Source organism: Nicotiana sylvestris, chromosome 9 (assembly GCF_000393655.2).
Source record: "Nicotiana sylvestris chromosome 9, ASM39365v2, whole genome shotgun sequence".
Lineage (NCBI taxonomy): Eukaryota > Viridiplantae > Streptophyta > Magnoliopsida > Solanales > Solanaceae > Nicotiana > Nicotiana sylvestris.
The window spans coordinates 61,839,741-61,863,219 of NC_091065.1; the positions used below are offsets into that span (position 1 = coordinate 61,839,741).

Consider the following 23,479-nt stretch of genomic DNA (forward strand, 5'->3'; position numbering starts at 1 on the left):
ACTCCACATTCCCCTCTTTAGGGAAGTACTAATATTTTGGCGCTACGACGATCTACCTATAGATGTTTTACCTCTTCATCATTCGCGTCTTCTTACATTATCGATGACTTTTACTCGCCTTGCGGTAATCCTTCTGTACCAAGGACAACGAAATTCCTTACTCGCGAGGGTGGCACTTAGTGTAACTGGCACACATAGTCCCTTAAGCTTACCATTCCTCACATTGCTTGCTTTAGGGAAGCGTCTTCCTGAATGACCATTCTCTGAATTTCTCATGAATCTTCTTCTATTGTCCATTCTATTATCTTCGAAATGAAATCTAAAACTCTCATGATACAGACTATTATCCAATCACTCAGTCCCTAATTCACGTTTGGTTTATCTTGTTCACCAACCCATACTGATTTCTATTATTCTGGGGTCTAACTTTTCCTTCCGGTAGTTGCGTTGGAGTCACGAACTTATTTCTCGAAGTGAGGATATGACTTTATGGCCTATACTCTTTTGTTTTCTCAAGGCCTATCACCTCTCGTCTTTTCCTTCACTTGACTATAGACTCTGTAATACTGTCATCTTTTTGACCGACCGTGTCATCCATGTATCACATATTACTCCTAATGCTTCATTAGCTCTCTTCTTATTTCCCACTAACATTTCTGTCTATCACTTTATTCTAAAAAATTCAACAAGATATTCTTTTGATTTTACCTCCCCTTTGCTCCATCCACTGGCTCTTCGGGTTGCCTAGCATCATCTCTCTACTAGGTAAGGGAGTCATACTAAGATAATATTTATCCTTTACAAACTTCCAATGCCTATCTTTGCAGCACTCATATCTAGTTGTACTATTTTAGAGTGCACCATCTAGGTGTCTCACAAGGAGATTCATTACCACGTTTGCACTATCCTTCGAAAATGTCAACTAACTCTACCAATCCATCCCCCAATTTGGGTTACTCTAACACCAGTGGGCTCCTGATAACCCGTCCTTCTCTTAAACTATATTTGTTAGCTCCCATAGGGCATAACTGAGATCGGTGTGGCAGATTGTACGTACATCTGTCACTGTTGAAGGTTACTCAAAATGCTTATATCTCCCTTTCTGAATGGTAAATAATGATAATTGTTATTAACTGGGTACCTCGTACCCTTCTTCACCTTGTTTCTTTTACTTGCTGAAACTTGTGTCTACCTTCCGTTTCTATTATTCCTTTTTACCATAAGACTAGATAAGTATTATTGCCTTAGGGATCCTTACCAAGGAGCTTACACACATATGATATACTAAAGACCTTATGTTTACTTATCATAAGCATGATGCAAAATTCGAGTTCCTTTGACTCAACTCTTCCACAACTATATCTCTTATCAAGTGTCTTTCTTGATGTAGGCATCGTCATATTATGAATAAGATAGAGTTTAGGAAATTGAGTTATTACAATTGAGCTCTACCACACGATCTAGAGTAGGAAGAAAGAGTGACAGTCCTAAATTCCCTGAAGCCTCCTGCTTATAAGTGTGGTGCACGACACCATAAAAAAGACTCTAACTTTAATATTCCTCCACCTTCTACCTCAAAACCGACTACAACACCATCAGCTCTTGCCTCACCATCGACCCCACCTTAACAAATAGAAGATGACATTGAAAAAAAATTCCGTTATCCATTCGAAACCCCAATGGTAAGTGTTGCATCATTATTTTGGATTCAAATGAGTTCTATTTACTCTCCAAGACAGTGGGGGTTGCCAACTACTTGAAGCCTTTGGCTTCAAACAAGGACCGGCGGAAGATGGAAGCTCTTTCTGAGGAATGCCTGATCAATACATCATGCACTTGGCTGCTTGGTATCACCTTACTTATTTTTTCTTTCCATTTCTTTTGTTAAACATAATCCAAGATAACTTTAATATTTGACCTTTTAGGCAAATCCCCTTTACTTCGAAGGCTTGCAAAAGATGATCTATGCTAAAGAAGAATTTGCCATCGAACGGGATCAGATTGTCGCTGAACGAGATCAACTCGCTAAGCGCCTTCTGTCTTTAGAGGCAAGACTTACACAGATGGTCGATCTCAAAGCCCGGTTGGAGCAATCTGAGCAGGAAAAGATGGTTCACAATCGAGATGCCACTCAATTGCATAAAGAATAGGAGGAGTTGAAAGCCAAGTGGGCTGGGCTGTAGGATGCCATAACTGTTGTAGTTAAATGTGAGTATGCTTCCATGGAGAAAATCAATAACTTGGAAGTAAGCTTACGTTCCAAAACTGAACAGGTTGTTGTTACCGAGGCGAAAAGAGCTAGGATGGAGGAAAAGCTCAAAAAGGTCAAGGAGCAGAATCGCAAATATGCGAAGACAAATATTGACCTTAGCCGAACTTATAGCATCCTGAGGGCTGAAAATGAACAACTGCAGTCCAAAATCAAGAAGCTTCGAGCCAAACTCCAAGATCAAGAAGACTCTTTCCTCCTCGAGAAAACTTATGTGATTTATCATATCAAGAGGAAGACTCAAGAGGAGGCCAAAGAAGGTACTGCAAATATGGATGACTGCATTGATGATGCTCTTAAATTGGAGATAATTCTCTTCAATAATATTCCTGCTCGGCCCACTACTTCAAGTTCCTCGAGCACAAGTTCTGATTTTTCGGGAATCGAAGAAGAAGAAGAAGAAGAAGAAGAAGAAGAAGAAGAAGAAGAAGAAGAAGAAGAAGAAGAAGAAGAAGATAAGGACAAGGATGAAGGTACTAAACCAAATGTGGAACAGCCTTCATCTACAAAAGATGTAGAAGATACTTCTCTTCCTTCGGACTCCGCCGGCAAAACCAATTAATGTTATATGTATATTTTTTTTCTTTGTAAATATTCCAAAACTTCTATTGAGTTTGGCATTTTTGAGAAATAAAAGACATCCTTTGCCTAATTTCTGTGCAAAATATTTTTTTTATTTAATAAAGTTCGGGAATTTCTTACATTCGATAACTTTAATCTCAGGCATTCATACTTCTGGTGCCTACCTTTTGACTATAAGAATTTTATAAGAGAGAGCCCTTATATTTATGGTGCTCTTGACGAGGACGTCTACTATTCATTCTAGCACAAGCATTTGAAGTTTAACTATCTTTCAAATGAAAAATATCTTAACATATCATTGGGACAAGAAATAAGATAAAAATAAAAGGACTTTGATTTATTCCTTCCATTTCTAAAAGTACATTTACATGAGCAAAAATTCGCTTAAGTAAATAAAGCTGTCAATACTTGTGGCTATTGTACTACTTATTTCTTTGTGACACTTTTAATGTTCTGATATACAATAATTTGCCCCCAATGTTCGGATACTAAATATGAAAATTCGAACACTGGAATTCTTGCTATCGTCAATGATCCTTCTTCGTAGTATATTTTACATTGCTGCCTCGTTAAAACCTTGCTAGAAAAATCCAATTGGGACAAAAACTAGACGAAGAGAAAAAAAGTGCAGTAGATACTTTCACTATCAACAAGGATCTTCAACGGTAATACCTTTTGAGGTGATTCAAGTTCCAATTACTTGGCAATTTTACTCCATCTTGATTTTCCAACTGATAAACCTTTACTGGTTATAGCTGAAATCCGGTGAGGCCCTTCCCACGTTGGCCCTAGCTTTCCAGCATTGACTGCTCGGGTAATTTTAGTTACTCTCAGCAAAACCAAATCTCCTACTTTAAAGTATCGAAGATTTTCTATACGGTTATAATATATTTCCATCCTTTGCTTCTGTGCCACTATCCTCACATATGCTAAATTCCTATGCTTTTCAAGCAAATCTAGCCTAATCAGAGTGCTTCATTGTTTGCCTCCTCATTAGCCCGGGAATACCTTATGGTCGGTTTTCCAATCTCTATGTCATGACCCAAAATTCTAACCTGTCGTGATAGCGCCAAACACACTTGCTAGCAAGCATAAAATTAACATAAAACAATAGAAATTATAGAAATAGCACAAGTTTGAGACCTCAATAAAACAAAATATTGACAATACAAGACAAATCCCCCAGAACTGGTAAATACCTACGCATGAACTCTATAACGGAATACAAGTCTGAAAACTAAGTAATGATAATACTGTTTAAACTGAAGCAACAGTACATAAGAAAAGACAAGTCAAAACTGCAGCCAACGATGCAGCTCTACCTCGCCTCTCGAAGCTGGTTCCAACAGATAGATCTACTGCTGATAGTTAGCCCCCACACCTGGATCTGCACAATTAAGTGCAGAGTGTAGTATGCGTACAACTGACTCAATATACTCAATAAGTATCGTAACTAACCTCGACTAGGTAAAAGAAGTACGAATTATAAATGCTACTAGTTATAACATGTATAGTTTCAGCATTTTAACAAGTACAGAACAATAATGAAATCAATTCATAAAGCACATGAAGAAGCATATGTGTGTGTATGTGTACATTATCTCAAATACTCTACTTAGTCAATGTTTAGCATATAGAGATAATATGCAGTTAAATCAGGTAAATAATCACGGAATTGCAAGTAAAGATGAGATGCAAAATCCAAACAAACACTGGCGAGATTTCCTCAACCTTTCCATAGCTGTACCCAATCACTTATCAGTTTTCCTCAATATCCGCATGTACATCATCAAGAAAGAAACATGAGAGGGTGACCCTAGGGGGATGGATCCATATCCACATGCAAGTACGGCCAATTCAATATGCTACCAGCTCGGCATGGTCACATGCTCAATATTATAATCCACCTGGCATAGTCACAGGCTCAATATCATAATCCACCCGACGTGGTCACAGGCATAAAAGTACAATCCACTCAGTGCGGTCACATGCATAACAACATAATTTGCCCGGCATTGTCACAAGCATAATAACACAATCTGCCCAATGTGGTCACAGGCACCCAGTCCAATCATGTCACAAGAGCAAATAAACAAGAATACATGTATGTGATGAATGAATAACAAACCTCATACTCCTGGACTGGTATAAATGACATGCTAAAATGTAGGCATGTGCAAAGTGTGCTATCATAACACAAATCGGTAATTTCATCACAGAATAGCATTTATCAAGTTCATTCAGGGATTAAACCTCTATGTAGTCTCAAACATGGCTCAAATAGTTCACAACAATTTTATAAATATGAGAAACATCATAGCTTAAAGCTTAACAGTCATTCTAGGTATATTATAGCCGAAGCACAACCCGAGCATGGATAAATACCCTCGGTGTTAGCATATAGGCTCAAACCCCACACATGTGCACACCCATAGCACGTAGTTATTACAAATAATTCAGGCAACTAGTGCCTCAACCAAGTTTAGATAACATACTTACCTCGAGCAAGCCAAATTACTCCCCTAACAAGCTCCTCCCACGCGTATCAACCTCGGAAAGGCTTGAATCTAGCCAAAATAATGTAATACTATCAATAAAAGTTATTGGAATTTATTCCAAATGATAAAACTAAGATCTTTAACCAAAATCAAAAAGTCAACCCCGGGCCCACACCTTAGAACCCGACAAAAATCACAAATTCCAGACGCACATTTGGTTACGAGTCCAACCATACCAAAATCATCCAATTTCGACCTCAATTGACCTTCAAACCTCCATTTTTTATTTTTTGCAAAGTTTCCACAAAATCCCCTATTTCTACACTTTAATTCACTAATTAAATGCACAAACAAACATGGAATCATGGAATAATGACAAATTCGAGTCAAAAACACTTACCACGATCCAAGACTTGAAAATTCCCTACAAAATCGCTCAAATTTGAGCTCTACAACTCAAAATATGAAAATGGTACTTTAACCCTCGATTTGGGTTTTTAATATTCTGCCCAGATGCTCCTCTTCGCTATCGCGGAAAGTCCCTCGCGATCGCGAAGAAAAAAAATCACGTCCCTTCCAATATGATCAACGCTAATGCGAACTACCAGTCGTGAACGCATTGCTCAGCAACCCACACCTACGCCAGCGCGGACAAGCACACGCGATCGCAAAGAACAAATTCGTGCAACTTCCAGCCCTCACCTTCCTTCTTCGCTAACGCGTCCCATCTCCGGCGTTCACAATGCACAAATAACCAAAGCTCCGCAATCGCATCCTCAAACTCATTAACGCATTGAAAAAATTCCCACCTGATGCGATCGCAAAAGAGGAAACAAGATGGCCAAAAATCAGCAACTCCTCCAACTCCCAAATGAGTCTGAACTTGATCAGAAACACACTCAAGGACCCCCGGGACCTCATCCAAACATACCAACAGGTCCTAAAACATGATACTAACTTATTAGAAGCCTTAAATTACATCAAACAATATCGAAATCACGAATCGCACCCCAATTCAAGCCTAATAAACTAATGAACTTCGAACTCCTAAAACAAATGTCGAATCATATCAAACCAACTCCGATTGACCTCAAATTTTGTATACAAGTCATAAATGACACAACGGACTTACTCTAATTCCTGGAACAAAAATCTGAGCCTGATATCAACAAAGTCAACTCTCAGTCAAACTTCTCAACCTTCTAAACCTTTAACCTTCCAACTTTTGCCAATTCAAGCCAAAATGACCTACGGACCTCCAAATCCAAATCCGGATATACACCTAAGTCCAAAATCACCATACGAAGCTATTAGAACCATCAAAACTCCATTCCAGGGTCGTTTACACAAAAGTTAAGATCCTTCCAACTTAAGCTTTCAACTTTGGGACTAAGTGTCCCAATTCACTCTAAACATTCTTGTAACTAAACCATCCACTCCGGCAAGTCATGTAACCATAAATGAACATAGAATAAGCAATAAACAGGAGAACAGAGCTACAATACATAAGACAACCGGCTGAGTTGTCATATTCTCCCCCTCTGAAACAACCATTTATCCTCGAACAGGTCTAGAATCATACCTGGAGTCTCAAATAGATGTGGATATGTGCTCCGTATCTCCCGCTCGGTCTCCCAAAGCCTCCTCGACTGGTTGGCCTCTTCATCGAACATTTACTGAAGATATATGCTTTGATCTCAACTTTTGAACCTGCTGATCTAAAATGACCACCTGCTCCACATCATAAGTTAAATCCCCACCTAACTGAAACGTGATGAAATCCAAAACATGAGATGAATCACCATAACACTTTTGGAGCATAGAGACATAAAACACTTGGTGAACACCTGATAGACTAGGTGGCAATGAAAGCTTGTAGGCCACATCTCCAATCCACTCAAGCACCTCAAAAAGGCCAATATACTGAGGGCTCAACTTGCCCTTCTTCCCGAACTCATAACACCCTTCATGGGTGAAACTCTGAGCAATACCTTCTCTCCCACCATATAGGAAAAATCACGAACTTTCCAATCAGCGTAACTCTTTTGTCTAGACTATGTTGTACGAAGCCGATCCTGAATCAACATCTAAGGCATTCTGAACCAAATCAGTACCCATCAAACTAGCCTCTTCCGGATCAAACCAACCAACTGGAGAATGACACTTCTTTCCATATAAGGCCTCATAAGAGCCATATAAATACTCGATTGGTAGCTATTATTGTAGGCAAACTCACTAAGCGGTAGAAACTGATCCCATAAACCCCCGAAATCCATAACACACGCACGTAGAATATACTCCAAGATCTAAATGTTACACTCTGACTATCCATCCATTTGGGGGTGGAATGTTGTACTCAACTCAACTTGGATGCCCAACTCTCGTTGCAGTGCTCTCCAAACCTATGATGTGAACTCATGCCCCGATCATAAATAATGGACACTGGCACACCTTGAAGAGGAACAATCTCATGGATATTGATCTCAGCTAGCCGCTTAGAAGAATAGGTAGTCACAACCGGGATGAAATATACGAACTTAGTCAACAGATCCACAATCACCCAAACTGCATCGAATTTCTTCAAAGTCTGTGGGAGTCAAACAGCGAAGTCCATGGTAATATGCTCCCATTTCCACTTAGGAATCTCAAGTCTCTAAAGCGAACTGTCCAGCCTCAAATACTAGTACTTCACATGCTGACAGTTCAAGCACCGAGACATATACTCTACTATATCTTCCCTCATTCTCATCCACCAATAACGCTGCCTCAAATTCTAATACATCTTAGCAGCACCTAGATGAATGGAATACCGTGAACTGTGGTCCTCCTAAAGAATCAACTCACATAACCCATCCACATTGGGCACACAAATTCGACCCCTGCATCCACAATACCCAGTCATCTCCAATAGAAACCTCTTTGGCATCACCGTATTGCAACATATCCTTAAGGGACAAGCAAATGGGGGTCGTCATATTGACGCTCTTTGATGCGCTCATACAAGAAAGACCGAGAAATCACACAAGCAAGAACCTGACTAGGCTCAGAAATATCTAACCTCATGAACTAATTGGCCAAGGCCTGAACATTTGATGCTAGCGATCACTCACCAACACGAATATATGCAAGGCTACCAATACTCACATCCTTTCTGCTCAAGGCATCCGCTACAATATTGGCCTTCCCGGGATGATACAAAATGGTGATATCATAGTCTTATAACAACTCCAACCATCTCCGTTGCCTCAAATTTAGATCCTTATGCTTAAACAGGTATTGTGAACTCTAGTGATCTATAAATACCTCACAAGACACGTCGTAGAGATAACGCCTCCAAATCTTCAATGCATGAACAATAGCTGCCAACTCTAAATCATGAACGGGGTAGTTCTTCTCATGGTACTTCAACTGGTGAGAAGCATAAGCAATCACCCGACCCTCCTACATCAAGACACACCCAATGCCAATCCGAGAAGCATCACAATAAATCATATATAAACCCGACGTAGAACTGGAATTATGATCAAGGTAGTCTTAGGATTTTGAAAGCTCTCCTCACACTCATCAAACAATCTGAATAGGGCACCCTTCTGGGTTAATTTGGTCAATGGTGCAGCAATGGACAAGAAATCCTCTATGAAACAGCGATAATATCTGGTAAACCAAGAAAACTCTAAATCTCCGTAGCTAAAGACGGTCTGGGATAACTCTAAACTACCTCAATATTTTTTGGATCTACCTTGATACCCTCACTAGACAGCACGTGCCCCAAGAATGCCACTGAATCAAGTCAATACTCACACTTGGAGAATTTCGCATAAAACGTCTTCTTCGTCAACGTCTGGAGTATAATCCTTAGATATTACTCGTAATCCTCCTAGCTGCGTGAGTACAACCATATATCATCAATGAATACTATGACAAAAGAATCAAGATATGGCTAGAATACATTGTTAATTAGATGCATAAATGCTACTGGGATATTGGTCAGCCCAAACAACATCACAAAAAACTCGTAGTGACCATAGTGGGTCCTAAATACCGTCTTCAGAATATCAGAATCCTGAATCTTCAACTGGTGATACCCAGGCCTCAAATCAATCTTAGAGAACACTCTAACACCCTAAAGTTGGTCAAATAAGTCATCAATGTACAATACTAGGTACTTTTTCGTAACTGTAACTTTGTTCAACTGCTTGTAATCAATGCACATTTGTATAGTACCATCCTTCTTCTTCACAAACAGAACTGGTGCACCTCAAGGCAACACACTAGGCCTAATGAATCCATTATCAAGTAGCTTCTAAAGCTATTCCTTTAGTTCCTTTAGCTCGACTGGTGCCACACGATATAGAGAAATAGAGATGGATTGAGTGCCCGGCACCAAGTCAATACCAAAATCAATGTCCCTATCGGGTGGCATGCCCGGCAGGTCTATATGAAACACATCCAGAAAGTCTCCCACTACCGGAACAGACTCAATAGTAGGAGTATCAACACTAACATCCCTCACAAAGGTCAAATATGCCAGACATCCCTTCCTAACCATCCGTCAGGCCTTCAAATATGAAATCACTGTATTGGGAATATAGTCCAAAGAACCTCTCCACTAAACCCTAGGAAATCCTAGTATTGCCGATGTCACGGTATTAGCGTTACAATCCAGAATAGTGTGACATGGTGAAAACCAATCCATGCCTAAAATCGCGTCAAAATAAACCATGCTAAGTAGTAAAAGATCAATTATCATCTCTAATCCCCTAATAGTCACCACACATGATCGGTAAACACAATCCACATTAATAGAATCATTGGTCGGTGTAGGTGTAGATACATGAACAGACATAACTAAAAAATCATGGGGCATATCCAAACAACAAGCAAAGTATGATAACACATATGAATTAGTAGAACTAGAATCAAATAATACTGAAACATCCTTATGGCATACTGAAACAATACATGTGATCACGGCATCGAAGGTAAGTATCTCTGGCCTGGCTGGCAATGCGTAGCAACGGGCTTGACCACCACCTGATTGACCTCCCCCTCTAGGGTATCCTCGAGCTGACTGGGGCCCACTCCTAGCTGGTAGTGTAGCTATTGGTGCTAGGATTATAGGATGAGAACTCTACTGTGGGACCCAACTCAATAGTCTGGGCAATCTCTCTTGAGGTGACTCAAGTCTCCACACTCATAGCAACCCCTCCTGACAGGCAGCTGACCCTGATAGCTCGAAGAACTGCCTGTAGAAACCTGAGTAGATGGGGCAAGATAAGAACTCTATACCGGTAATAACTTGAATTATTACTGAACTGGGCGGGAACTATAGGAACTGTAGATAACTAAAGAGCTATGAGGAACATGGCGAGCTACCTGAACTGGTCTAGAAGAACAACCTCTGCTATAATAGGACTGGCCTCCAGATGAGGCACTACTAAAACCACCTGAACTATAAGGCCCCTTAGCCTCCCGCTTCTTATGCTCCTGCCTGCGAACCAGCTCTAAGCGTCTAGCAATATCGACCACCTCGTCAAACCTAGCACCTGTCGAAACCTCCTGAGCCATAATGAAGCATAATCTATAGTTGAGGTCATGAATGAAACTCCATCTTCTCCCTCTCAGTGGGAATCCACCATACCGCATGACGAGCCAACTCTAAAAACCTTATCTCATACTGAGTTACTGGCATAGCTGCTCAAATTGCCTACGCAACTCCTCTCTACAAATATGCGGGATATACTTCTCTAAGAAGAGAACTAAGAACGCATGCCATGTAAGTGGCATTGCATCGACTGGCCTGCTCAACTCATAAGCCTACCACCAGTAGTAGGCTACCCCGGTCAGCTAAAAATTAGCGAATGAACCCTCACTAGTGTCTGAAATACCCGTTGTGCGAAGAATCCACTAACACCAGTCTATGAAATCTTGGGCATCCTCCGACTCTGCTCCACTGATATCTGGAGGCTTGAGCTACTCAACCTGCTCCAATATCTTCTCCTCCTCATCACTCAAATGGGGACCAACCTCGGCCCTAGCGGCAGTAACCGGCTGAACTAGCAGTAAACTCGGTGTCTAGAGCCCCTAAGCTAGCTGTTCTGGAGTACGTACAGCAGGAGTTTCGGCACCTCCTCCGGCCTGTGAAGTGGCTGGTGCAGCTAAACTAAGACTACCTGAGCCAGACTCGTGCATACCATCAAAATCTAAACTAAGGCGTCATGTAGGCCAGGAATCACAATGGGCATTGTTGGTGTCTGAGCCGACCCCATCGGCTCAATCACATCTGGTACTTGCTCCAGAGTTGGAGCAACTGGTTGCTCCACGGGTGCTGCTCTGCCTGTAGTATGAGCCATACCTTGGCTTTTACCGCGGCCCTAACTGGTGGTACTAGTGGCCATTCTCTTGATCCGGTCACACGTGTCCTCACCATCTGTGAGGGATAGAAGAGTCAAGTTCAAATTTTTGGAAGTAACAATTCTATACGACAAGAATACAAGAAAGTGAACTAACCTAACAATTCAGTAGCCTCTCAAAGATAAGTACAGACTTCGATGTACCGATCTGCAAGACTCTAATAAACTTCCTCATGGCACGTAATACCTATGAACCTTGCGCTCTGATACCAACTTGTCACGACCTAAAATCCAAACCCATCATGATGGCGCCTAACACACCATCTAGGAAAGCCGAAACATAACAATAAAAAGTCAAAACAACAGAAAATATAGAAATAGCACAAGTCTGAGACCAAGGTAGTTGCTTGGCGTCCGCACTCCCGTGTTTCTCTCTCTTGTCATTTCGATCTCTTTTCAGACATTTGTAATAGTTATAGACTTATCGGACTTGTAGTAGGATTTATAGGTGCTCATGACTAGTAACACCCCAGTTTAAGGTTGTGTTAGGTTGTCCTTCCGCATATTTATGATATTATCTGCTACTTAGTATTATTAAATCATGTTTTAGACTGATTTTCTTGTTGTTTAACTGTTTAACATCGAATTGAGAATAGTTGGCTGGCTTTGTCTTCACGAGAGGCGTCATCACGATCGGGTTCGGATTTAGGGTCGTGACAGTTTTGTACGCTATATACTGCATAATTCACTTACTACTGAAGTACACAACAGTAAAATAATCGAATTAGTTTTTAAAATAATAGAGGAACGGCATAAAAGAAGACGTACCACTAATACTCTTATGACTATTTTGGTAGTCAAGTATTTAGGATATAAATCATAAATATTATTATCTAAAATTACGTTAAAGCATGAAAAGATATTAGCTTTTCCTTATGATAAACATGATAAGAAAAGCCAAACACTTGCTAGAATTATTCTAGATGTTAAAATGCATTGCTGAAACCTACGTCCATTACAATTCTAATGAAAAAAATGATAAAAACTACTCCCTCCTGTCCAAAATAAGTGATTTTTTAGTTGTTTTTACACATATTAAGAAATTACCTTTTAACATTAATTAACAATAAAATTGATCATATTAACTTTTACTATCTCTTCACATAAATACTCCGAACATATACTCCAATGTTATTTACTCCAAGGGCAATATAGGGAAAAAAATAATTAATTCATTCTTGAAATCTGAAAAAATTACTTATTTTGGACCATAAGAAAAAATCAAAAAATTACTTATTACGGACCGGAGGGAGTAATTATCAAAAATCGCACAATTAAAATAAGCATGATCGAATTTCCATATTCAAGAAGTATGCACCTTCATTGTAAACTTAGTTTGATTGCAACTTTTATCATAATACTTATTTTTAATGATACCTAATTTTTTGGGAACTTGGGGTGATTTCCAATATACTGATAATAGTCTTGAAATAGAAATATTGCATTTGTGATTTTAGATTGGATAAGAAGAGAACTATTGTGGTTGGTAAAAAATTTACTACTAGATTAATTGGATATTGCAAGGACACAAGACAAAAATATATAGGTGCAACTGTCTAATTATTTCAAAAATATCAAAATCAAATATTTACTTTTCCTAGCCGAATATAAAATAAATCAGGCATAAAACTTTTAAAAATGAAAACTTATTTATCAAAATGAAGAGTTGTCGAGATGTCATGATTTTAATGTACATTTTAAAATTTCAAATATTAGACTGATACATGCTCATTCTTATAATTGCTAAATGAGACAACACTTGCTCAACAAGCATATGATAATGTCATTTTCCGCTAAAAGTTTTGATGTATATAAAAAACTTCATCACTATTATATGTCTACTACTTTAGTTGTCCTTTCATTTGCTAATTGCATTTCGTAGTCCATTGCCTAGGCTCATTTTGATAACTATGCTTGGGATTGATTTTGTTAATTAGATAAGTCTGTAAGGTTACTATGTGCTTAATAACCCCCCCCCCCCCCCAAACCCCCCAAACCCAACCACATTTTAATCAGATAGCTTTAGAAGCTCTTCGTAATAATTTTGTAAATAGGGGTTTTCCCCAAATATAACACAAGAACTATCCTCTTTTTTTTTTTTGGGTCAATGTGGGAAAAACAAACTCCAGCTTAATTAAAATAAATACGATATAAATAAAGTTAACAAAGAATTGAACTAAAGAGCTTCCAAATGTTGAACTCGTATTAGCATGGGCTTACAATTAGAGTATTTGGGCTTACATATTTTTGTTGAGATGTAAAGCAAGTAACTTTTGTATTGATATTACCTATGGCTCATAGCTACTTATGGTTTCTATCTCCATATAAATCTTTCCCAGATGTGCTCATTCTATATAGACTTTTAGTTAATAATTCTGCTGCTCGTATGATAATTTACATATGCTAATATGTGAGTGTTAGTTTAAGTGCACAAAAAGTGATATAGTCGGAAAAAAGCTTCATTGTAGCATTAGTTATCAAAAGGATTAGGCTAATTATAGTTTGTTTGGTTATTTGCATGTACTTTGGTAGCGTGAAAATAATATGTTTCATAAAAATCACAAGAAAAATTCAACATTCTTGGATCTCTTGTCTAACTACATCCTTTTGATCTATTTGATAATATTGATACCTTTAGTACAAATTTACCTAAGTGCTTGCATTGTTTTCTTCTATCACTTCCATTAAAGTAGTGCTTCCATTGGCAAACCATCTAGAGAAAATAATGTATTTGTGATTTACAAAAACGGAATATCTTATTTTCTCAATTTATTACACTTGCAGTGTGTATGCTAAGTTTCATTCTTCGATCTTCATGTAACCTTTTTAAATCTATCTACACAAGCTAGATGAATCGAACTTATATCACACCTTTCTTAATTGCAACATATTATGTATTCTAAGACTATTGCATAACTCCACAATACAGTTTCTTGGCCGGATAACTTTAGTAGAAAAATTACTTCTCTCACTATAGTCGAGTCATTTATAATTTGGTACATATCAATTGTGTTACATAAAAATATTGTAGAGATATATGCTCTAATTTACCAAGAAGGGTGTCCAACCTGCAACAAATAGCCTTCGATGGCGTAAATTTATCACCATCCGTATAATCAACATAGCGAATTTCACTATTTACTGCTAACATGTGACACTCATCTTACTAACTCTGCCTAGCCAAAAAGATAAGACGGTGCTATTCCAAATGTGCAGACCTGCAGACACAAGTGGGATTCACTGAATAACAGAATACGCGTCTGCCCTTCCACATGAACCTGACATACCAAACCCCAACTGCATGACTGGCTCAGGTATACTTTTAGGGGCCATTTGGTTGAAGGGGAGCTTTGGCGTAACGGGTAACATTGCTGCCGCGCGACCAGAAGGTCACGGGTTCGAACCGTGAAAACAGACTCTTGCAAAAATGCAAGGTAAGACTGCGTACGATAGGCCCTTGTGGTTCGGCCCTTCCCCGAACCCGCGCATAGCGGGAGCTTAGTGCACCGGTCTACCCTTTTTTTGATTACCAAGATAAGGATATTAATCCCGATATAAATTTTGGAATTATAATTATCCCATATTTAGTTGTGGGTATTAGCTAATACCAGTATAGATTCATACCAAAATGGTGGTATTACTTATCCAATATAGGAGGTGGGCTAAATAATCTCATAGGGTATCCCGGAACTGAACCAACAGCCCATAGTTCTTTCAACCTTTCACAAAACAGGAGGTTTCTACATATGCACTTGTACAAGGGTCAAAGAAAATTAGAGAATATCAAAATGTCTCACTTTCATTTAATGGAAGCTACCTGAAAAAGATAAAAAAGACGACAGCATAAAACTAGTTCGATACGACACAAGTGCCACAAAAATCTTTTCTCAATCCTTCTCCTGAACTTCTGATAACACGGTGAGACGCCTCTAGACGTTACAAGCTCTTTCATATAAATTTGACGGAAAATAAGTGGCTAATCAGCTCATTTAGATGTCTAGCATTCAAGAATAAAATGCCTATGTGATTGAGGCATACAGAAAATTGCTAGCTTCCCTTTCCCAAAACATACTAAATGCCAAACCACAAAACTTGAGATGTAATTTAAAGGAACCAATTAAGGCTAATCTTTCCAAGCCAAAAGAGAAGAGGGAACTGAGCTAGGGCAATAAACAGTAGGAGATAATGATGCCTACTTGAATCATACGTCCTCACCTCTGCAAAGAGCACTCTTTTCATTGTCTTCACCAAAAATATTCCCATGCACAAGCATGTCCATGGCATCAAAAAGTAGTAAGAACAGTTCCATACAATTGTTCCCAAAAGAGCTATGGACAATCCTGTAAAAGCGTATCCTGCGTATGAAACAATGTCAAGGAGAGGAGCCTCTCCACTACCCAGTGAGAACAATGTCATCTTCAGCAACGAAACTTGCAAAAACCAGCCAACCAACCCCTTTATAAACAGCCAACTGAGAGCTTCTGGGCTAAACCTGGCAAGATATGACAAGATTCAGAGTTACACAAACAAAAAGGGATATAGTGTAGCAGCACAAGATATTGCAAGAAAGATAATAGTTGCAATGCAGAACAATGAAAACAAAACAAGAGACTTACACGTGGTAGAATAAGATTACACCAACCATACCAAGAAGTCAAGGAATCATCACCAATCATATCTGACATGATTGATGTACAAAAAACTACTCCTTTGTCCCAAACTATCCTATTTTCTGTTTTGAGGTGTTCCAAAATTCAGTTTATTTTCCAAGAGAACATTCTTTTATACACTATCTAATAGTAGTACCCTTTACAACTCGGTATTTAGAAGTTATCACATGCCTTTTTTTTCTACTTATAATGGTGGTGTCCTGGCAAGCTTGCAACCTTGCACGTACCTAAACTATTCCACCAGGCACCTACTACCTCCCACCGGCACAAAGTATCATGTAACTCTGGCCGTGAAGGCTTAGGCAGACGGGAAAAAATCACCTAGTATTTTTGCCTTTGCTAAGAATGAAGGAGATAACCCAAAGGAATATTAGCACAAAAGGAAATCATCTGGTGCAGCAGATGGCTTCATGCAAATAACTGAATTAGGTATTGGTGATGAAAACGATATAAAATTCCACACACTCATGTTCAAGTATAAATGTCATGGCATTTGGCGCTTCAAACTAAAATGAGGTGAGCAACAATTAACCAAATTCAATGCAAATATTTGATTGGTAACAAGTCATGTACTCATCATTATTACTCAACACCACATTCAAAGCCTAAAGGTAGCTTGAGGAAGCGATAAGCTTACCTTCCCTGCAAACCCAGTGATAAGCCAGCAAGAACAACATAGGTTCCGAAGGCCATAAACGGAATGTACAAATCCGGAGCATTTATGTCATAGATAGGGGGCTTATAGGATAGCCTGCCACCAACGGGCTCAGTGATTCTTGTCCAATGACCCTATACAACAGTTGAGGAGGTTACTATTTGGAAACATAATGCAATGATGATACTCCAATGAGATAAATGCAAATAAAACCTTACTCTGTGTAGGAAAGGGAAAAGAACTACTTTCAGTTTGTTTCTCACATACTGATCATTCACTTGGAAGTAGTACTGGGGATCCGAAAAGTACCTACTTATCTGTTTCCATAAAAAGGAATTGCAAGTTAGAGCTTTGTTTCTACCAGCAAAGCTGCACAACTCCAATCAGTATCATCCAATAATAAAATGTTCGGACAGTATGGAAGTGTTTTGGACACTAAAAATTTGAAATTATGCAGTTAGGACTACTATCGCGGAAAGTATCTCTAATGTGTTGCACAATCTCACCACTCCAAAACATCATTCAAGAGGTGCATACAATCAATGTGATTCCATGACATACGTGGATAATTTTTCTCAACTTGCAATAACAACAACAACAACAACCCAGTAAAATCCCACAAAGTAGGGTCCGGGCAGGGTAGTGTGTACGCAGACCTTACCCCTGCCCCGATAGGGCAGAGAGGCTATTTCCGATAGACCCTCGGCTCAGAAAGATGGAAATAAAAACAAGAGACAATTCATCAGTATCGTCAACACAACTTGCAATAACAATAAAGCAAAATATTGGAGGTAGATAGCACTGGTTACAATGTAAAGGTGCATGCAACAGAAGCAGGCGAACTCTTCACTAAGAATAAAAATTATCATTTCGTGTTTATTCAGGTGAGAAGATTCACTGAAATCCTGACGATTTCAGAAAATTAGCTTTTAGCACCTCAAATAAACAAATTGCAAAAACTGCAAAACATTTATGGCTCGACGTGATACAGAAGAATTTCTGGTGCACATGAGACTTCTCCTCGCTAAAACAGTTTTGAAAAAATTACAAGAGAGGAACATTTCTAAAAAAATTAATTCTAAGATGCTGTCGCATTATCAGACTAATCCAAAGGATGGCAATTAAATTTATCTATGTACTGATGGTTTCCTCTTTCTTTCTTTTATTTATTTTGCTAGTTTCTGCATAACTATTTAAATTGCCTCAATCATAAAACAATTCTAATTCCATAACTCATTGTGGCTGATATATTTATCAATTCTGAAGAAAGTTTCTACATCATTTGCTGTGTGTGGGCAAATCTTTTTCCCAGTGCAGACTGCCTTAGCAGCGTAGCTCCCAACTGCAGCTAGACCAAATTGCCTGTACAATCTCCCCCTTCTCCAGAGTCCCAACTTCACTTCCTTCAGTATTTTCCCCTTCTCCAGAGTCCCAGCCTCACTTTCAGTATTTTCCCCCTTCTCCAGAGTCTCAATGTCACTTCCTTCAGTATTTCCCCCTTCTCCAGAGTCCCAACCTCACTTCCTTCAGTATTTTGTCATCCTGTGATCCTTCTCTACTCACCTTCTCCTTCCTAACTTAGCCATCAGGGTATTTTCCTGGGTCAATTAAACTGTAATTTGCTGCATTAGGTAAAATCACACAGAATTATGTTACTTTATTTACAATGGTGGTTGCCGAGTCATTTGCGCAACTCCCTGACTAATCCCCAGGTACCTGCTACCTCCCTCATATTTAAGTATCGGGTAACTCTGCCACCAAGGCTTAGGCATAATGGAAGAATTCATCTTGGACCCTATTAGGACACAAATCTTGATTCCTAAGGTTGACTCCAACTCTTAGACTGCTAGCCCACCTCCTTAGGATCACAAAGAGACTCAAGTCTACCACCACCATTTTCTATGATTGCCCTTGTTAACAATAGTCATTCCTGAAAATCTGGTACACACACTTCACATCAAAATATTTAAGAGTATTTAAACATCAAAGGAGAGGCAAACATCACTGGTGTAAGAGCTGAATCAGAAGATGGTGTAAGGATTTTTCAGGTTTATTATTAATGGGTCCATCTCCTTTAACCAGCCATTTCTCTTCTCCTAAGCAGAGATGATATGACTTTTTCTCTCTCAGGAAGAAGCCAATTTTGTTAATACTGACTCATTCTCTAAATTGCACACTATGGAGGAATGGGAATTTCTTCACCTTGTTTCACTATACTATATGGTGATGGACAAAAGAACTCCCCTTACGTCTGAAATTCAATACAAAGTTCTAATCAAACTTACATTACTGTATCAAGTAACAATGTCATTTTAATGATGTCATCAAAGTTAAAGACAAATTTTGAAATCTTACAAGAAGCTATGAAATGTGGAATACCCTAGATAAAAAGCAATAAATAAAAGAAAAGGAAATCAATTTTCCTTTGCCTACACAGAAACGATATTCCTTTGCCTACTGTTATGTCATTATGTATTCCTAACATACGTTTTTCATCACCTAATGAACAACTATTGACATAAGAATTATTGAAAGAAACCTATACAAATAAAAGAAACTACATTGAAAAACATACATTGCTTTGAACATACTGAGAACTAGATCCAAGGATTTTTTCTCCATAAGCCCCTAATCCACCTCTGATGAAACCAGAGCTAGCACCCGAGAATGCATTTCCAAAAGGATTCGCCTGCGTATTAGCAGGCGGTCTTGGAACTCCAGGCTGTGCTCCAAGGTTATCATACATTTCTGCAATACAGGTGGTTTTTCCCAATACAAGTGTGAGTAATTCAACATATGCAAAATCCTTTTTGTCATTAATATATTGGAGGCCAGGAGTTATAGCAGCTCTCTGGGTCTGATTTCTGACATTGATAGCATAGTGTTTAGTAAATATGCTATGAACTATAAGCAGTAGAGAAGTTGAAATCCTGCATTGAGTGTAACTTAGGTGAAAGTACAGCTGGAAATTAGTTATTAATCACTGCTTCAAGTCTTCACCATACCTTCTAAACACCCCCCAACTAAGGGTTAAGTTTAATAGTAGGATTAAGAGAAGTAATGAAAGAAGGAAGATTGGAACCCGTACCCAATCTTTTGCATGCAGGTCAAAAATCAATCACACATACACTTAAGCCTAGGATATGACAATTTGAGATGCCATCGAGATGCTTTACATGCAGGGCAGTGGAGAGTCTACAAGAAGAGATGATGGAAATTTAAAATGGCAATAACGGCGTGTTGAAAAAATGATGCCCTGATGTGTTCTACATCAAGAGACAAAAAAGCACAGATTACAGAGGCTATAGTCTGAACTAGGGAATCGATCAGGTGTGGCTGGTGGGCTTGGGAGGTTGGATGTGTCTTCAGGGGAGCGGCCTAGGTGCTTTGGTGATTCGGTATAGCCGAATGTTTTCTTTGTTAGAGGCTATTCCAATGCCACAACAAATATCATGTAAACTTATGTGCATTGGTGAAAATTTTAATGAGTCTTTTAGAGCAACAACAAACTAGTGTAATCCCACGAGTGGGGTCTGGGGAGGGTAGGATGTACGCAGTCTTACTCCCCCCCCCCCCCCCAAGGGCAGAGAGAATGTTTCCGATAGACCCTCGGCAAAACTTTAGAGCATGTATAGAAATTCAGGTATAATACTACAACATTATAGGAGGAATTATGGGAAGCGAGGCAGGAGTCGGACGGAAACTTTAACCAAGTAAAGTTATGACAACCAGTAACATGCAAATTGCTGAACAGTTGAATGAACTTTTATCTACAGCAATCGCGGGTATCATCACAAAAACACAAATTAAGGCCAGCTTTCTTATGGTTGTCAAGACAATTGAGATGCTTACCTTACTGAAATAGTGCGGTACAACTTTAAATTGGGACGCCCGGTTGGCAAAAAGGCAAACTTCAAGTAATTGTGCACTTGGATTTTTCAAAAAAATCTGCAAACAATAACCACTTTTTTTATAAAGATCTGCAAACATTAACAACATTAATAAAGGCATAGTGTTTGTCTTTTGATCAGGTAAAGTAAAATAAAGGTTTAGTTTCACATGAGCGCAGTTAAAAACATTGACATGCAATTACCACTTCAACCATATGAACCAAATTCTAAAATTTCCAAAACATGCTGCCCTACAAACAACACCTCAATGCCAGGCTCCGTACAAATTAGCACACATGAAAAACAAGGATGGTTTGTGCTGAATTAAATTGATTTTGACTTTTAGAATTCTCAGTTTTACTTTACTTCTTTCAATAGGAGTTTCAAACTTCCTTCCTATTTCAGAAGAATTTGTCTCATGAAGTAGAAGGCATCTCCAAAATTCTCAGCAAAGAAGTACTTCCTAAATAAATCAACAGAGTGTCTACCAACACAAATGAGGAAGAAATTTTCTCTTCCTAAGTGTAAATTGTGAAGCAGAGCTGTTCCCCATTCGCTAAACATGGAATCACTTCAATCCATTGAGGAGACTTTAGACCTAAACTATTGCACTGCCATCATGCAAAATGTCAACAACAATTGCACTCGTGTTTTCCAAGCATCTTCTATCTCTTCCTAGCAATAGCCATCAGGAAAACCACTAAAGATAGTTTCTTGATCAAATCAGGAAAATTCAGACACCCCCCCCTCCCCCAAACCCCCCACCAAAACAAAACAGAAATTCTTAGGCAACTGGCTGCCTAAATCTGCATAAATCCCCCTCCCCCAAACCCCCCACCAAAACAAAACAGAAATTCTTAGGCAACTGGCTGCCTAAATCTGCATAAATGCAATCCAAACATATACTCATAAAGTATAAGTGCTAATATATGGTCCAAGAACTCTCTAAAACTAAAAAATAACTGCGTCAGCAGGTTCAGATAATTCCCATACAGAGTAATCTTTTGGCTCAAGCCAACTGTAGCCGAGGCGACAATTAATTTTTCCAAGTAAATTTTGTCATCAGATCATTTCAAAATTAAATTCTACATGGAAAATATCTGAGTTTGTATCACAGCTTGTTACAGAAAAGGATGCAGGTTTTACAAGTTTCAAGAACACAAAAGGAACCCAAAAAATCCCTTTTTTTAAATTGCATTTCATTTTTAAATAGAAGTAATATTACCAATACTCAAAATAGAAACCAATGGAGACAGGCAATTAACAATATGAAACCATCTACAATGCAAGTGCGCAAAACGGCATAACCAAATAAAACCTTATAGATTAAAAGAAAATGTGTGGATCACAGATAAATGATAGGCTAGAGATGAAAATGATGAATCAAATTTTGCCAATACGGAGAAGTTACTGGAAGATTAAAAAAGAAATTTACCTTTCTGGAAAGCCGGAGAGAAAGGAAAGGTAATAGTAGTATATGCTAAGAGGCAGTAATGGACATTTCAAACTGCAATCGATGACAAATAACGCGTTGAGCGAGCCCCCCAGATCCAAAACTTAGAAGCCAAGATTGCATAGGTAGAAATTATGAGACCCATATTTTATGACCCGACCCAGCCAGTTTTTTTTTTTTTATTGCTAAAATCATTTTCTTCCTCTAATTTTAAGAATACAACTCATATATTTTTCCTATACTGATCTCCCGTAAAAAGAAGTAACTAAAAAGTAAATTTTTATAATGAGTGATAAAATCGATCTTTCATATCAAAATAATATTTGTGGCACATTAGATGCGTGTTAATACTTAATAAAATTATTCCCAATTTATCATTTACAATTAACAAAATGATATTTTAAAAAGAAATCAAAGAGAACAGTATTCTAAGTTGAGTTTGCTAGCCATAGTAGAGATTTTATATCAGGTGGAAATATAAAGAATTCTAATACTTTTCATTTTATTTTTATTTGGGACAAAAATGGCCTAAAATGAGCTGAGAATATGATTTATGAAAATTCATATAACTGGTCTCGACTTGTTTGGAATTGAAAGTAATTGTAGTTTATTTGTTTGTTTGTTTGTTTGTTTCGAAGGGACTTGGTGATCATATGAGCAAAAACCAAAGGTATGTGTGAGCACGTGATTTTTGTTTTTGCGCGACAGTCGCTCCAAAAGAATAAAAATTGGTCCTGCTGTACAATTTTTGGATTTCTGTGCGGCACTTTGTTGATTTGTTCGTGACTTTGGCCCGTTTTTATTTATTTACTTTATTAAAACAAAATTCAAAAAAAATGTGTACGTGTCATGCATAATCTGAACCGTAACATGGTTTAAATAGAAAAGCATAAACAAGTATCTTTGTCCGTGATTTTGTTTTGTTTAATTTTACCTGTTTTGAATTATTTTAATGTGTGTGCAAATAATTGTATTAGGTGTTTATTTTTTGATTTGATTTTTATTTTTATAATAAAAGTAAAAAAGAAAAAAAAAAAAGGAAAAAAGGG

General features: G+C 38.3%; 1 protein-coding gene across 1 annotated transcript; it reads right to left on the reverse strand.

Moving 5' to 3' along the window:
* Positions 1-15,631: 15,631 nt before the first annotated feature.
* LOC104247065 (uncharacterized) lies at positions 15,632-22,553 on the reverse strand. The gene is made up of 6 exons (XM_009803037.2): positions 22,413-22,553; positions 20,940-21,035; positions 19,663-19,835; positions 17,306-17,404; positions 17,070-17,221; positions 15,632-16,254 (listed from the first exon to the last, which is right to left on the reverse strand). Exons 3-6 carry the CDS (start codon positions 19,831-19,833, stop codon positions 15,867-15,869), a joined length of 810 nt encoding a protein of 269 aa, XP_009801339.1. The 5' UTR covers positions 19,834-19,835; positions 20,940-21,035; positions 22,413-22,553; the 3' UTR covers positions 15,632-15,866.
* Between the last annotated feature and the right edge of the window lie 926 nt (positions 22,554-23,479).